General features: G+C 37.8%; 2 protein-coding genes and 1 long non-coding RNA gene across 6 annotated transcripts in view; 1 reads left to right on the top strand and 2 right to left on the bottom strand.

Moving 5' to 3' along the window:
* The window catches only part of LOC137286679 (uncharacterized), a 178,027-nt gene that overhangs the window by 156,303 nt on the left and 4,801 nt on the right, over nt 1–16,923 (top strand). The gene's annotated exons all lie outside the window — the stretch shown is intronic.
* The window catches only part of LOC137286678 (phenylalanine-4-hydroxylase-like), a 37,509-nt gene continuing 22,463 nt past the window's right edge, over nt 1,878–16,923 (bottom strand). For all 4 annotated transcript variants that reach the window (XM_067818656.1, XM_067818654.1, XM_067818655.1 and 1 more), the window contains 10 exons: nt 16,730–16,818; nt 13,869–13,936; nt 13,343–13,393; nt 12,947–13,092; nt 12,435–12,570; nt 11,867–11,993; nt 11,335–11,430; nt 10,219–10,352; nt 8,147–8,262; nt 1,878–6,309 (listed from right to left, as the gene is read on the bottom strand). In XM_067818656.1, coding sequence (XP_067674757.1) covers nt 6,257–6,309; nt 8,147–8,262; nt 10,219–10,352; nt 11,335–11,430; nt 11,867–11,993; nt 12,435–12,570; nt 12,947–13,092; nt 13,343–13,393; nt 13,869–13,936; nt 16,730–16,818 — 1,016 coding nt within the window. In that variant the 3' untranslated portion in view covers nt 1,878–6,256. The remainder of the gene's footprint in view (nt 6,310–8,146; nt 8,263–10,218; nt 10,353–11,334; nt 11,431–11,866; nt 11,994–12,434; nt 12,571–12,946; nt 13,093–13,342; nt 13,394–13,868; nt 13,937–16,729; nt 16,819–16,923) is intronic.
* LOC137286674 (golgin subfamily A member 6-like protein 24) lies at nt 14,583–16,274 on the bottom strand. Its single transcript, XM_067818650.1, has 3 exons — nt 16,253–16,274; nt 15,607–15,785; nt 14,583–14,948 (listed from the first exon to the last, which is right to left on the bottom strand). Exons 1-3 carry the CDS (start codon nt 16,272–16,274, stop codon nt 14,799–14,801), a joined length of 351 nt encoding a protein of 116 aa, XP_067674751.1. The 3' UTR covers nt 14,583–14,798.

The following is a 16,923-nucleotide window of genomic DNA, read 5'->3' on the forward strand; positions in this document are numbered from 1 at the left end:
AACAAAGGGGGTGTCTAGGCCCTACCCTAGTACTATCTTAAGGGACTTTCCTTTCATGTAGTACAAGGGTAGGGACAATACACCTACAGTTCCTTCCAACACTGTTTCTAAACAATACAAGACCCCTTGATTATAGTCTGGCTAATGCTGTAACAAAATGAAGTAAAAAACTAAAACTTGGCGTCATAGTTTGTTTTATATGTGGTGCAGTTTTCGCCGTTTTAGTCGTTTTAGCCCTAAAATCAGTAGCCGTTTTCTCTCAGAAATCAGTAGCCGTTTTAGCCCTAAAATCAGTAGTCGTTTTCTCTCAGAAATCAGTAGCCGTTTTAGCCCTAAAATCAGTAGTCGTTTTAGCCCTAAAATCAGTAGCCGTTTTCTCCCAGAAATCAGTAGCCGTTTCCCCCCGGAAATCAGTAGCCGTTTTCTCCCAGAAATCAGTAGTCGTTTTAGCCCTAAAATCAGTAGTCGTTTTCTCTCAGAAATCAGTAGCCGTTTTAGCCCTAAAATCAGTAGTCGTTTTAGCCCTAAAATCAGTAGTCGTTTTCTCTCAGAAATCAGTAGCCGTTTCCCCCCGGAAATCAGTAGCCGTTTTCTCCCAGAAATCAGTAGCCGTTTCCCCCGGAAATCAGTAGCCGTCTTCGCCAAACAAAATTTAGTGCTGTTCTGCGTCAGTGCCGTTTTAGCTATACGCCTCTTGGAGTATATCACCTAATGGCATGAGATATAACCCGCCATACACTATCTTATGGGTGGAGTAATAATCCGTCTCATAATGTAATACCATATTACAGCTGGAGAAATAACCCACGCTCATATTACCGTACTGTCTGACACTTGACCACACTCTTACACCACCATATTGCTTGAAAACAACCCACTCTTTCACCATCTTATTGCTGGAGAAATAAGTCAGGTATCTGGTCACTGTTGGAGAAATAACTCATTCTTTTGCCACATCTGAGAATGTGTCTTTGAAGCGTCGTGGATAATATTTTATAAGAGCTTCATATAATTACAAGCGTTGGCGCCTAGCATTGGTCAACCAACCACCGGATGTACTCAGTTGTGAGCAGCAGTGATAATGATAGTCGTAATTACTTTGTTTTAGAGGGCGGTGCATCTGGTAGTTTAGATAAGTAGTTAATGCACATGGTAATGTCTGTAGACTCCACCCTTGAATGTTCTCACTGCCTGTGGATTGACATTGAATAATGGTAACGCTATTTGAGTACCACCTTCAGTAATCTATTTGTTACAGTTTGTCATTCATCTTTATTTCAGTCTCAAAGTGCTTCCCATTAACAATCCGGCAATATCACAGGAACCATATTATTTAACAGAAACCTGAATCATCCATGTGGTCAAGGATTGGAACATCAACCACTAAGCTCGCCTAAGCTCTGAAGTCCACTATTATCTGCATTACAGCAACATGTAAGCAGTGGACAGCCTTTTGAAGATTTGTATAACTTTCCAAGAACAGTTTACTTACTTTTACTTGTATGAAGTGAAGTGAAGTGACATGGATTTTTACGTTGTACTTAAGAATACATAAGTATAAAGTGATGGTGTACATGCGTGAGTATGTGTGGCTGTGTGTATCATCCATGACATCAGCTCTTGCTGACTGAGAGAGATGCCACAGTCAAAGATGACTACCCCACGTATTATACTGCCTTCGAGACGACCAGTACTTGTTGTAACCATTAATGAGAAGCACCTGGCAAGGGCCAGCAAGTACCATATCTTTCGGTGATGTATTCGGGGTTCTAACCTACAACCTTCTACTCTCTCGGCAGACACTCTAACCACTAAACCATGCAAGTGGCTTTCACTTGTATTAATATAGATGGAAATGAGTATTGGAACACATGAAAGTGTAAAGATTTCCTTTAATTAATCCAAGACGTTCACTCACAGTGACATAAAACGAATGTACAGAAACTGGAAAGGAATATACAACACTTGTGCCTTACTGCATTCCCTTACTGGATTCCATCGGTATGTAAAAAGTCCTATAATATGTGACAGGGTGTTTAAGGTATATCTGTCCTTAAATACTTGGGTAAAGTAATCGGGACATTCCTTTAACACACATGGTCTAGCGTTTGTGGACAAAGGTTTCAATGCTTGGTGTTAGCTTAAGGCACTTATGACAAGGGTCATCCCATCGTTGGCCCAGAATGAAAGATCTGCTGATAAAAGAGAGGGAACGAGGGTGACAGTTTAAGACAAAGACAGTGTGTGTGTGAAAGCACAGAGACAGAGAGAAGGTTACAATGGGAATGGCTGCTTCACGACACTGCTTTATAACACAGATGTTGCTGAATACAAAATGAACTGGATCTTGTGTGTTATGTTGTTAGACCCATCCCGTTTGGTCACAACATATCAACCAATGACAAGAATACAGCATTAACAATGATATTACTTTATTGCTAGATATGCATATAACGATCTATCACAGACTACAAGGAAGTTGCAGGAATGGACATCATTGAAGGTATCCCTGTGATATTTGTACCTTAAAACAATGCACCAAGAATCCTCAACACCAATCAGGGTTATCAAACAATTGAACAAAAATATGCCCCATCCTTTTTTATCCAGTGTGTAGCATCTCCATCCCATAATGAACATATTTTCACTGTACACTGACCTTGTAATTACAATGGATGCTGTCTAAACTGACACTCATGAAGCTGTCTAAACTGACACTCATAATGCTGTCTAAACTAACACTCATAATGCTGTCTAAACTGACACTCATCATGCTGTCTAAACTGACAGTTTAGTGTCATGATTCTGTCTAAACTGACAGTTTAGTGTCATGATGCTGTCTAATCTGACACTCATAATGCTGTCTAAACTGACACTCATGATGCTTTCTAAACTGACAGTTTAGTGTCATGATGCTGTCTAATCTGAGACTCATAATGCTGTCTAAACTGACACTCATGATGCTGTCTAAGCTGACAGTTTAGTGTCATGATGCTGTCTAAACTGACACTCATGATGCTGTCTAAATTGACACTCATGATGCTGTCTAAATTGACACTCATGATGCTGTCTAAACTGGCACTCATCGGTATTGAAGAAATAGTCCAGTTTAGACAACATGTCAGATTGTAGGGCTGATGGTAAATGTACGAACAGGACTGAGATTTTATGCCAGTGTTGATAACTTGCCGGATTGGAAGATACAGGTTTAAACAGCTTCCACTGTAAATGGTAGAGAACAATAGAAAACTGACCAATAGTGATAACCTGTCCAATCATGAGGTAGTGAGTCTGGTTTCATGCTGCTTTTAGCAATATTCCAGCAATATCATGGCAGGAACACCAAAACCTGGCCTCACATATTTTATGTTTCCAATCATGAGAGAAGACGATAATGTTTGCTTGATAATCTTTTTAGCATGTTTGACTAGGGTTCAAACCAAAGCAATGAGCTTCAATAAGCCCAGTTTCTAAAATATAGTGTATGATATATAATATACGTCATGATAAGGGTAGTATAGCATACCACAGTATATGATATGCCTACATTATGAAAGTATGCTATAGAAAACAAGACCAGATAAATAAAGAGATTCTACTGACCAATATTCATTGAAGTCAACATCATATATTGCCATGGTTACATAAGGTTAATTTTTCATACAAATACTTCAGATATAAAAGCACGAAGATTAAAGTAACATGAAATACAAAATACACATTTTAAGTTTTAAGAGAAGACTCATCTAAAAAACTGAAAAAGATTAATTAATCTGGTCTGTACATTTCTGATATTCTTCAACAAACAAAATAGAACATAAACATCATTAAGCAATGCGCAAATTAACAGCTATGCTTGTTGACACTTTATGAAACCATTGCCCAAAGCCCTGTAAGTAATACACCCTTGAGACAGTACCAGTATATGAATAGATCATATAAAACAACTAACATACCAACAAGTTTCACTTATTTTGACTATTAAAAGTTTGATATTTTTGGATTAAACTAATACATTTTGTTATATCTGTCATTTTATTTTGTTATAAAATATATTACACTTGTAGCTACCAAAATGTCATATACAGGTTTTGTCAAAAAATACTGTCAATGTATTCAAGTTTAAGACTTCAACATGTTCGTTAAATTTGAATACAAGTGAATTATTCATTACATAATAATATGTACCAAGAAGAAAAACAGTAAGCAATTGTTAAAATAGACAATAAAGATATCACAACACAAATAAAACACCACAAAACATCATATCATTCATATTTTCTAAATATAACACCGGTTTCTGCTTATGTTGGCATGTGCCCATAAAAACATCCACATTGGTGTGAATCTAGATTAATACAAGACGACGATTAAGGACTGAAATAATTTCAGTGTGATTTATAAAGATATTTAACCAACTTACATTTCACTCGGGCAAATATTAAATCATATTAAAAAAGAGAAAGAGACACAGGTTTTACTTTAGTTTGGTAACGAAAAAGATATTTGATAAACCAGTTATAACTTCAAAAGGAAAATCACAGAGTACAAAAACCTAAACACTACAATTAGACATTTAGACATACATTGTACCAAAAAAACTCAAGTTTGACATCACTATGCACAGATGATGTCAAAAATCTTGGAAAAGACCTTCCTTTCAAAACACATATTTAAGTTTATGTCCTAAAATAGAAAAATATAGGTTTCCAAGTTACATGTTTGTATCACCGGATTAATTTCAAGTATTGTTGTTTCCCACTTTAATAAGACATGGAATGATTATACAGCTTTTACACCATTAAATACTTTTGTAGTGAAGAAACTGACTACTATTCCTCACCCACATTTAATAATTGTACAATTCTGACCTTCTATGGAAACACTAGAAGCTTCACTAACCACTGACAGAAATTATTCGTTTGTCCTGACAAATTAGAGAAATATTTACAGTGGAAGGTAAAATGTTTAAGCATTTAGAGCCAATTAAATACAAGCAAGAGTAGTATATATAATATATATCCTGTATGTCTGTTACAGAAGTCGGGCAAATAATTATGTAAAATAGCGAAAAAACTGGGACAACCAATTTCCAAGATTTTCTCAAGTCTAAGGCAAATGGCAAATTTCCAAATAGTTGATAAGTGATAATATTATTGCTTGAGAAAACGACATTAACATTTTCCAAGCTGCCAGGAAATATGATGCCTATATTGGTCAGGGTCCCATTTCATAAAGCGTTCATAGCGCTACGATTCTCGTATGTCTGTGTTAAACTAGACGATAATGACTGTGATAGTGTTATGAATGGTCAGTGAAACAGGACCCAGGAATGTATACAACCTTGAATAGCTGCCATGTTAGCATGTTTGTGCTTTACTCATCTACCAGTATGTATGATAAAGCTGCTCATAAACGACTATAATGCTAGATTTACCACAACCAACACTAGCAGTAAACAACTTGGTGTACATAGTGTACACATAGTGTAACATACATATCTCATTACCAATAACAGTCAACAAAAAACATTGTGCAAAATTCACCTATTACATTTGTTTGTTATATGTTTAACAGAAACAACGAACATATATTGTGCAGAATTCACCTTCAACATTTGTAATTATATGTTTAACAGCAACAATTAACATATATTGTGCAGAATTCACCTTCTACATTTACAGCTAACATGTTTATCAGGAAGATGTCCTGATCACAGATATTTATTTCTACAAAGAAAAGAACTGAGATCATAATGAGGAATAAATCAAAGTCATTTCATATATAATTCAGCACTTTAATCTTTGTGTCTACTATAGGGAACAACCATTTCATATTGTGAGATTTTACGTTCATTTATCAAATGCAAGAAAATGCTCCGGAAAGTGTTTTACTTCAGACTGTTGGATAAATAGACAGTGTCTGGCACAGAAAATACACAGCCACAAGATGTGCTTATATGACATATTTTATCTAAATTTTCCAGTCTCCATATAAATTGCTTCCAGAATATGATGAGGGCAGTCTCATATTGAAATGTGTTCCTGTGAAAAAATTGCCAAATTTGCACAAAATTCATGTGAATGTTGAGCTAAGTAATACACTTTTTTAATACACTTTGTTATTAGGCAGTTAAAGTTGATTTTTCTCATAACAAGATGAAATCTGGATTTTCTTGTACATATTACATATGGAATGTAATATTTGAGAAGGCAAAAACATCAAAACTAAATTGTCCACACATGACCTTGACCTTTTACTTCATGCTGTTGACCTTCTTCATGGCTTCTTCAAGAAGAGAAAGGTCACCTGCAAACATAGGTCAACAAACTATGAGAACAGCTTATTGAAAACATGTTATCTTGGGAAAATTTTAAAAATTATATTTTTGCTGTTTTCAGTCATTGAATGGACTCTTCTGAGCCAATGAAACACTTCAGAATCATCATCCCTTTTCAATATGGGCCATGACTGCTTTCATAGCAACATTCACTTTTCATATTCTTCTGTCACTCACTTCTAGATATGTCCATACAATACACGCATGTGTACCCAATTAACACAAAATATCCACCCAATACCCATGCTGTCCTGATCCAATTCACTCAAATACAACATACTGTTAACGTCTTTAAACCTCAAAGAATATTGTATAATTCTTGCTAAAAAATTTCTCAATCAAAGTTACAACATATCTAGGGCTTTATTTCAAGCTTTCACAAGCCTTTATGGTTGACATATGTGGGACACTTTCAAAATTCATGCATCTGTGAGAAACACTTTGTCAGCTGTATTTCTCCTTTTTGATCATTCTCTTCGAACAGAATTTACTTATCATATCTTCCTATGAACCTCTGTTCTAATATGGTTATATTTCCTGGTTCTCATAAAATCCCCTGGTGGAAATTCTCCATTCTTTCTACCCTATCAGAATATGTGCTACATCGACTTTCATCTAGCTTGACTGATACAAGCAAATGTGGGGACACAAATTATCTCTCATCTGTCAGGGACATGTGTTGATGTGACACACAAGAATCTAATGGCTAGCTTGTCCATTGGCAATGAAGGCTATGAAGACACCATTGACCTGGCCATTACATGACTGAGTTCTGTCTAGATGACATCACACTGGGGAAGAGGTTCTAGTTTTCCCAAAGCATACAGGAATTACAGAGGCTCACGAATGACCACTTTTGAGACACTTTTGATTGCACAACTAAATCTGATTGCAACCAAATACTCTTTTGAACACTTGCTTCATGAAAGGGCTGTATTAGAACAGAGATTCGTAGGAAGATACAGTGTTTGCCCAAGGCATGAAAATTTAGGAGCCACAATGATGTCTTATTTGCCATAATGACTCCCTGCTGTCAAGAGAGAGAGTCATGGGCATGCTTTTGGGAGTCAGCTTCAGTTTGGAACTTTCATCGAGACATCAACTGTGATTGTTTAATAATGACGACAAACGAGGTGTTTAATAACCACTGAGCACTGAGCAGTTAACTGGGAAACAATAAACTGAGCAGTTTTAAACAACAGCAAATTACAAGTTTAGATTACCTGAACTTAGGGCCCAGTAACATTGCATCAACCTTGACGCAAGCTATTAAATTCACTGTGTATTTGAAATAATATATAGGTTTTCTGTGTCAGGGAAACCACTGAGGATATGACAAATAACGTTATAGAAAGAATGCTTTTTGACTTGTACCATCATTTTCCTGTGCTTTTGCGGGTGGGAATGATATGCAGTGGTGTCATCTTTACATGACAGAGATTAACGGATGTATCCTCAAGGTACAGTCAGATTGTACAAATGATTCATACTTTAACATAGATTTTTCATGAACATATAAAGACTTTGCTGCTTTTATTTGTATAGAATACAGGGGTCCCTAAGTAGCTTGGATGTTATGCTTAATGTTCGCAGAAATAAACCCTTAAACCATTAAACCTGACCTTCAAAAACTACTTTGTGCGTCCATCAGATTAAATGTTGTGTATCAATATGGCAGTTAGTGAAAACCTAAATGATACATGGACACTAGCTCAGTTTCAGACAAGGCATGACTGATAATCTTAAGCAATACTTGAGTTACTGTTTGGTGCCAGACCATCCACTGGACTCCCAAAATGTGCGTACCTCTGATGGCCTTGGTAAGGTTCAGGACCTGCTCCTTGCTGTTGATGACCTCCACGCTCTGGGTGTAGGCGTTGTAGCGCACGCTAAAGGGGCGGGGGATGGTGGCGGCGTAGGCCCTAAAAGAACAGGTGGTTAGAATCATTCCACATACATTGAGATGGTTGCAATTGATAGTGGTGCTTGACAAGTGTATGCAGGAATGAACAGACCATTTCAACATATGCTCTCAATGACTTAGAAGGCGAATATTTCAAGATGAGTCTTAAGAAAATAAGCATCAGTTTTAGTAACTTTTAAAAAACTAGTCCAAGAAATAACAACTCATCACTCCCCAGTGATTTCCGTATCCAATTTTTAAACATAAACTATTTTGGATTACAAAGTGGCATACTCGTGGAATATCAATACAGATACCAAAAATAATTATCTGATTATATATACTGTTTGAACATAACTGTTCAGTGACAATAGATTCTATTTTGCTACAGTGTAACAAGGCACTTATGGAAGTCTATTTTGTCCTTCCTCAAATATGAATATTATTTTTCAGGACCTCGCTCTTGAGACTAATATTTCTGGTTACAATGATTGGCCACCAAGTTATAAACTAGTTTCAGATACAATATTAAAAAAAATTAATGAAAAACAAGGTCACTTGTAATATGAGAGCAATATGAGAGCATATTAATTAAAAATACTGTGGCCATTCCTGCCTAATTTTCTTTATGAAGGCTACTGATTATATAAACAATGCATACACAAACATATAGGGTGAATGTATATTAACATAAAATTCTGAAAGTATTTGTCTGTTCCATGATATGGTCTTCATGTTAATATGTATTTATGGAAACAACTGCCAATAACATGATAACAAAATAACGATCACATGTCCATACTTAAAGTAAATAACAAGGCACAATGAGACATGTTTGACTGAGCTTTGTGTTCATTTGCAGAACTGCTTTGCTTATGCTCATTTTAAATAACTGCAATAATTATGTATAAACCAAATATTGTCAATGGGTAAAAACAGAGCATTGCCAGATGATTCTTTGTTAACAAAACATATCTGTGACACTGAAAGAAGCATTTGAAGTTATCATTCATGACTGATCATGCCTGCATGTTCTTCCAAGATTCTGTATCAGCACAAACTAATGCAACACCCCTAAAGGCTCTGTAAGGTTGTCTTAACATGATTCAGGTATATAAATCTGAAGTGTGCTTTTCACTATATATTAGGTCATCTCTTGTTTTCCCAGAATAACCGCATTTGAGGGTTTTGTTTTGGAGGGACAGGTTTTACTTTTCACAGAAAGACCTCTTCCCATGTTTTACTTTTTGTTACTAAGACCGCTTCCCAGGGTTTACTTTTCCTAACTTTATATGAACATCAACATTCAAATGATACATGAGTGTTGGAATTCAACTGAGAAATATTGTTGAAGATTAAGCTCAAAGTATAAATGTTTTCCACCGTGGGATTCGAACCGCAAGTCTCTCATTTGTGGGCAGATGCTCTACCACACAGTCACCAGGCTGATGAAGGTATATCTACATATCCACATATCAGACTATCTACATATAGTTAGTGTCATTTAAATTGATTTTACATGCGCTTCAGTTACTGTTATGTAGATTCATTAAATGATCATCTACTGGTAATTATTCATCATTAACGGTTTATATGTATAATAAAGCACTCCTTACTCTTGGACTTACTCCGGTCTTGCTCCGGTCTCAGGTCTTCATTTCCAAACCATACCGAGGAGGAGTGCTTTCTTATACATATAAACCATTGATAGACAATTAAGAGCTGTACTCTGTCCTACACAGGTAACTTAGTGATTGCAATAGATGTGATGTTACAGTGTGCTCTTGATGTTTTGATTGAAAATGATGTTAGCATCAACACAAATATAAATCCCATCTATTGCAATCAAGAAGTTATCAATCTATACAAAGTGTTCATATTGCTCCAGAGGATTAAAAGAACGAAGATGAACAAATATCCCTCTGATTGTTACTGACACGTTGTGTGGATGATCTGGGATGTGTACAACCACTACCTCAGTTTTTCCTTTGCGTCCTCAAAGCTGTCTGCCACAAAGTACACAGGCTGGAAGGATGTGATGGGATACTCTTGCAGGGCAGTCTTTGCTGGGTCAAATGGTCTTTTGTCTGGCTCATCGGTCAGTGCGTACTGAAAAGAAGAATGATGAGAATATTCAGCTTTACAGAGGTGAGGACACCAGTTGGATATTAACAGAGGTGTTGAGACTAGGGAAGACTATTGAGGGGGAAAGAACTATTGCCTTAGTAATTGCAACATAGTATTGCAACTGTGATTATCTAATGCAACGTGATATTGCAATAGCGATAGTCTAATTGTGGCCAGCTGTTGCAATACTACTGCAATTGGTTTTTTCTCCTTGAATTGTCTCATTTGAAATCATTGTATAGTATATATGAAATAAGAACAAGCTGAAGTAGTTTTAGCCTATATTAATAATTGACAAGACACTTGGGTAAGAATTCCACCCAAACCCCCAACCCACCCGTATCAACAACCAAAATTTTTAATAATCATGCATACCTCACCTTAAATATCACTGGAATATCACTGGGAAAAGACTCACCGCGAGCAAATTAAAATACTACACGGGGTTACAGGCGGAACTCTTTCCGAAACTTGAACCCCAGATCAAGTAAACATTTAAAACATAAACTCAGTGAAGCTGTAAGTCTGCACCCAAACATCCTGTATTTTGCAACTCACATTTATCAACAGAAGTCAGTAACTAAACTATGGATAGTCACACGTAGTGTTTCGTTTCTACCATCAATAAATTGTTATCAGAGACTCAACAATTGCAATCCATTAATAGTACAATGTACCATGCATTGTTAAAGCCTTAGTTGAGACCACATAGTTTTTTGCAGAAGTTGTGACATCATATGATGACACAATAGCATGGACATATTTCTTTATGCATCTTATTAATTATATAAATATTTCTCATATTTACCTCTTTCATTTGTTATAATTTGTTTATATATCATGTCAAGTAATCAAACGTATATATATATACACCTTGTTGAGTTTGAATATACATAATTTATATGTATGTATACAAGTAGATGTCTTTCAAACTAATAACAAATGAGTTATTTATGACAAGTACCTGCAACTCTCCAAATGATGACAAGAGGCCTGCACCATAAGCCTTAAGCTCTTTTCCTTGTCGACACAGCCCGAACTCCACTGTAAACCAGTACAGCTGAAACAATCGTGTAGACGTAAGTAAAACCTGCACGATCACCAATGTACGGAGGCGTCCAAGGCTCAAAGTGATTGTAACGCCCATGCTTAACAATCATCACAGGTGTTTTCCATCAATAGCACCCTGAACTGCACTAGGAATAACAGTTTCTAATAGATATTTTGCTTTTCAAAAATGCTCAAGAAATATGATGCATCTTTACACAAACTTTATGATATATTCTTAAACAATTACAGACTAGTATTTTACATTTGACACGTTGATGTTTCCTAAAACCAATGAGATAGTAGACAAATGTAATTACACATTAAATAATGTCTTTTGGTAGGTGATCATCCAAGTTTTAAGGGGGTCAATAAAGCAGCACTTGGAATATTGAACATGTTGGACAAGTTGAGAGTTACTGCCCTTCCTCTATCCAACTGTGACTCACCGTGGCCAGCTTCTGAATGTATTCCTCAGGGGCCCCCAGACTAGCCAGACCAATCTCCTGGGAGAACTGTGCAAAGGTAGGGTCAGCAAACAGGGGCACGTGCCCGAGCAGCTCATGGCACACATCGCTGAAACAGGCAGCACATGTATACCGGTAAATCAACATCGGATATTGTTAGAGTATGTTTTGTGAGCTTTGTTTGTTTCAATCACTGAAATTCTTTTAATAGCAAGAATACCAAAATTAATGCTCTGTGTTTGTTGTGTTGCTTTAAAGCTGTTTCCATCTAAAACTGAATGTCACCGGCATTTGACTATCAGTTTCTTGGGAATAGATTCACATTCTCTGACATTTCCAAAAGTCTCATTCCACAACCTCATAGATTTCATATCACACTGTTTAATCTGATTTCTATATTGGTAATTTCACTGGACTCAGACACAAAGCTAGGGAGTAAAACGATTGAGCATGTTCAAACAAACTGAATTAAGAGATTATAAAAAGGAGATAATTTGAGGACATTAAAGTACTGCTATACAGAAACCACCACAGATCTCCAGATACTCACGGTTCAGGTGTGTACATGGGCTTGGATGGGTGACGAATGTACTGGGTGGAGTGGAATACACGGAAGGCCAGGCCAGCCAGGAAGTCACGTGATGACAGAAGTCCAGCAACTGGTCGGAGTGTAAAGCCGGTGCAGTCTACAAAAAGACATGGTCAATGTTTGTCACATTATCTTAAATGGTCTGGCATGCAAATCGACAAAAAGTGGGGAAAAGGGCAGCTGTACTTCTTGCAAGATTCAATTTAAAGCAATGCTCCTGAAAGTGAAAGAAAATGGAAACTGTTGGTTTCCTAAAACAAAATGCTCTTCTCTAGGAACTTTTTGGAGGCAATGACCAAAATCATGTTCTGTCTCAAATAACAATCCCAGATACCATAGATGAGATATTTTTGTCAATATAAAAACACTTTCCTTCAGGTGTTAGACATTGTTGCCATTTAACGCTTAAAAGATAATACTGAAAATGTTCCTAAGCTGGACTGCCATATTCTTTAACACCTTAAAAGCTTTACCTTTCAGAAACTGTGAGATGTGCTCAAGCTGTGGGATATTATCTTCTCTGAAGCCACAGTTGTCCACCAGCAGGGGGAAGATGTGGTTGAACTCTTGACATGCATGGGTCTTGTAGAGTTTCGTCAGCTCCCGGAAGATAGTGCCCCTGTTAGAGTGAATGTTGTTTTACACCACAAAAAGCAAAGATTTGTCAGTACCTTCCACAAAGTTTATGAGAGTAGGTGAGTTGTGTTTAATATCATATTTCTGTTGTGTTATGGTATGTCTGTTTAATGTCTTCCGTTATGTTTGATTTCTAGGCTTTTTAACACATCAAATGTGTCTTTTGAAAAATATGGTAACATTGTTGTGTATAACTGCATTAATAGTGTGAAGACCATGTAACAGTAACTCACCAAGTCTTTATCTCTTCATCTGTGTATGTCACAAGAGGGATGGGAGTCCCACTGCAGAATGTAAAATGTATGTTAACAGAAAGCAAACTGCTTGTTAATTTGTCCGCCAGTACACAAACTATGGACACTGGCAGTGACTATGAAGTTACAACAATTTATCAACAAAGACCACATTCATTTAACATAAGACCGTCTAGATCATAAGTATATCTATATTCATGAACATTCACCAAAACTTTGATCCCATGCTTCAAAGAAAAACAAGGATTATATTCAATTTGTTGAAATAAAGAAATTTAAACACAAAAACATTTTTTCAAACTGATTCCATATTTAATCCTAGTTCAGAACAAAAATATAAGTATATTTGTGTGAATCATCATAAAGTTACATATTTTCTCAAAATGTGCTACTTTGGAATTTTACTATCTACGGTTTTGCAATGATTTTCCATATTCATCACTTTTGATAGGGGAATATGAATGCAGATTGCCTTGTTTTTGCTAACATAAACCCCCATACTTACTGCTTGTAGTGAAATGCTATGTCTGCAAACTCCTTCCTTCGAGCTCTGTACACCTGATCCTTAAAACCCTGGAAGAAATACATCAGTCCAAAACTGTAAATGGAGTGGAAGCTATCAAAACCTGCATCTGTTTAATCCGGCATATTGTTAAGACCAGTGTAAATCTCAGTCCCGTCTGTGCATTGTACATTTAGCATCAGCTCTACAATGCGGCATGTTGTCTCAACCAGGTTGTTCCTTCAGTCCCAATGAGTGCCAGTTTAGACAGTTTCCATTGTATTCTGTTAAATGTCTGTTGCTGACACTGAGAGCTTAGCCAAACTGTCCTACTGATGGAGAAACCACGCTACTCTGGTACCATCTTGCATCTACAGAAATATTCCTTCAGTATCAGTCCTGTTGACCCACTATCAACCTACAAGAGGTGACTAACGGGATCGGGTGGTCAGGCTCACTGACTTGGTTGACACATGTCATCGGTTCCCAGTTTGTGCAGATTGATGTTCATGCTGTTGATCACTGGACTGTCTGGTCCAGACTCAATTGTTTACAGACCCCCGCTGGAATATTGCTGAGTGCGGCATAACGCTTAATTCACTCACTCACTACCAACGTACAGTTTGAAAAGTCTATACTGATAAGTATAAAATGTAAAAGAAATCAATATTCAAGCAATATTGGTATGGATAAAGAGTTCACTGGGATTCCCCTGTAAGCAGTTATACACTATAGGAGCTGCAATGAGTCAGCAATGAAACACTACTGCAAAAATTTAGCTAGTCATCAATCTTTCTTCTTTTCTCTCTCTTTCCTCTCTCTTACCCTTTCCTTTCCTCTCTCTTACCCTTTCCTCTCTCTGACCCTTTCTTCCCTCTTACCCTTTCCTTTCCTCTCTCTTACCCTTTCCTCGCCCTTACCCTTTCCTCTCTTTTACCCTTTCTTCCCTCTTACCTTTCCTTTCTTCTCTCTTACCCTTTCCTCTCTCGTACCCTTTCCTTTCCTCTCTCTTACCCTTTCCTCTCTCTGACCCTTTTCTTTCTTCTCTCTTACCCTTTCCTCTCTTACCCTTTCTTTTCCTCTCTCTTACCCTTTCCTCCCTCTTACCCTTTCTTCCCGCTAACCCTTTTCTTTCCTCTCTCTTACCCTTTCCTCTCTTACCCTTTCTTTTCCTCTCTCTTATCCTGTCCTCGCTCTTACCCTTTTTTCCCGCTAACCCTTTCCTTTCCTCTCTCTTACTCTGTCCTCGCTCTTACCCTTTCCTCTCTTTTACCCTTTCTTCCCTCTTACCTTTCCTTTCCTCTCTCTTACCCTGTCTTCACTCTTACCCTTTCCTCTCTCATACCCTTTCTTCCCTCTTACCCTTTCCACGCTCTTACCCTTTCCACTCTCTTACCCTTTCTTCCCTCTTACCCTTTTCTTTCCTCTCTCTTACCTTTTCCTCTCTCTTACCCTTTCTTCCCTCTTACCCTTTCCTTTCCTCTCTCTTGCAGTTTCCTCTTCCTTACCCTTTCCTCTCTTACCCTTACTTTTCCTCTCTCTCACCCTTTCCTCCCTCTTACCCTTTCTTCCCGCTAACCCTTTCCTTTCCTCTCTCTTACCCTTTCCTCGCTCTTACCCTGTCCTCTCTCTTACCCTTTCCTTTCTTCTCTCTTACCCTTTCTTCCCTCTTACCCTTTCCACGCTCTTACCCTTTCCACTCTCTTCCCTTTCCTTTCTCTTACCCTTTCCTCTCTCATACCCTTTCCTTTCCTCTCTCGCACCCTTTCCTCTCTCGCACCCTTTCCTTTCCTCTCTCTTGCCCTTTCCTCTCTCTTACCCTTTCTTCCCTCTTCCCTTTCCTTTCTTTTACCCTTTCCTCTCTCTTACCCTTTGTTTTCCTCTCTCTTACTCTTTCCTCCCTCTTACCCTTTCTACCTTCTTACCCTTTTCTTTCCTCTCTCTTTCCTTTTCCTCTCCCGTACCCTTTCCTTTCCTCTCTCTTACCCTTTCCTCTCTCTTACCCTTTCTTTCCTCTTACCCTTTCCTCTCTCTTACCCTTTCCTCACTTTTACCCTTTCCTCTCTTTTACCCTTTCTTCCCTCTTCCCTTTCCTTTCTTCTCTCTTACCCTTTCCTCTCTCGTACCCTTTCCTTTCCTCTCTCTTACCCTTTCCTCTCTCTGACCCTTTCCTTTCCTCTCTCTTACCCTTTCCTCTCTTACCCTTTCTTTTCCTCTCTCTTACCCTTTCCTCCCTCTTACCCTTTCTTCCCGCTAACCCTTTCCTTTCCTCTCTCTTACCCTTTCCTTGTTCTTACCCTGTCCTCTCTTTTACCCTTTCTTTCCTCTTACCCTTTCCTTTCTTCTCTCTTACCCTTTCCTCGCTCTTACCCTTTCTTCCCTCTTACCCTTTCCTTTCCTCTCACCCATTCCATGCTATTACCCTTTCTTCTCTCTTACCCTTTCTTTTCCTCTCTCTTACCCTTTCTTCCCTCTTACCCTTTCCTCTCTTTTACCCTTTCTTCCCTCTTCCCTTTCCTTTCCTCTCTCTTACCCTTTCTTCCCTCTTACCCTTTCCTTTCTTCTCTCTTACCTTTTCCTCTCTCTTACCTTTTCCACGCTCTTACCTTTTTTCTCTCTTACCCTTTCCTCTCTCTTACCCTTTCTTCCCTCTTACCCTTTCTTTCCTCTCTCTTACCTTTTCCTCTCTCTTACCCTTTCCTCTCTCTTACCCTTTCCTCGCTCTTTGCTGACATTGCTGAAACAACCTGATCAGAAACCTCATCTTCATCTGAAGAGCCCCAAGAATATTGACCAGTGAGACATGTTTCTAACAATTTGCACCAAGGAATATCAATATTGCAATGAAGATGATCTGCACAAACCGGATGATCAGCATCGAGTTCACTTCCATAACTGAGAATCTGGTTTGCGAATCTGTCCAATTCCTTCACTCGACGAGGGAACCAGGGAACTGAAAGATTCAGGAAAGAATTTAGACATGTGACAAACCTGAAAATGGTGCTGCTATTGCTATTATAAAAACCTACCAGATACATTATTATATCATTATTGCTGC

This window comes from Haliotis asinina, chromosome 6 (assembly GCF_037392515.1).
Source record: "Haliotis asinina isolate JCU_RB_2024 chromosome 6, JCU_Hal_asi_v2, whole genome shotgun sequence".
NCBI classification, from domain to species: domain Eukaryota; kingdom Metazoa; phylum Mollusca; class Gastropoda; order Lepetellida; family Haliotidae; genus Haliotis; species Haliotis asinina.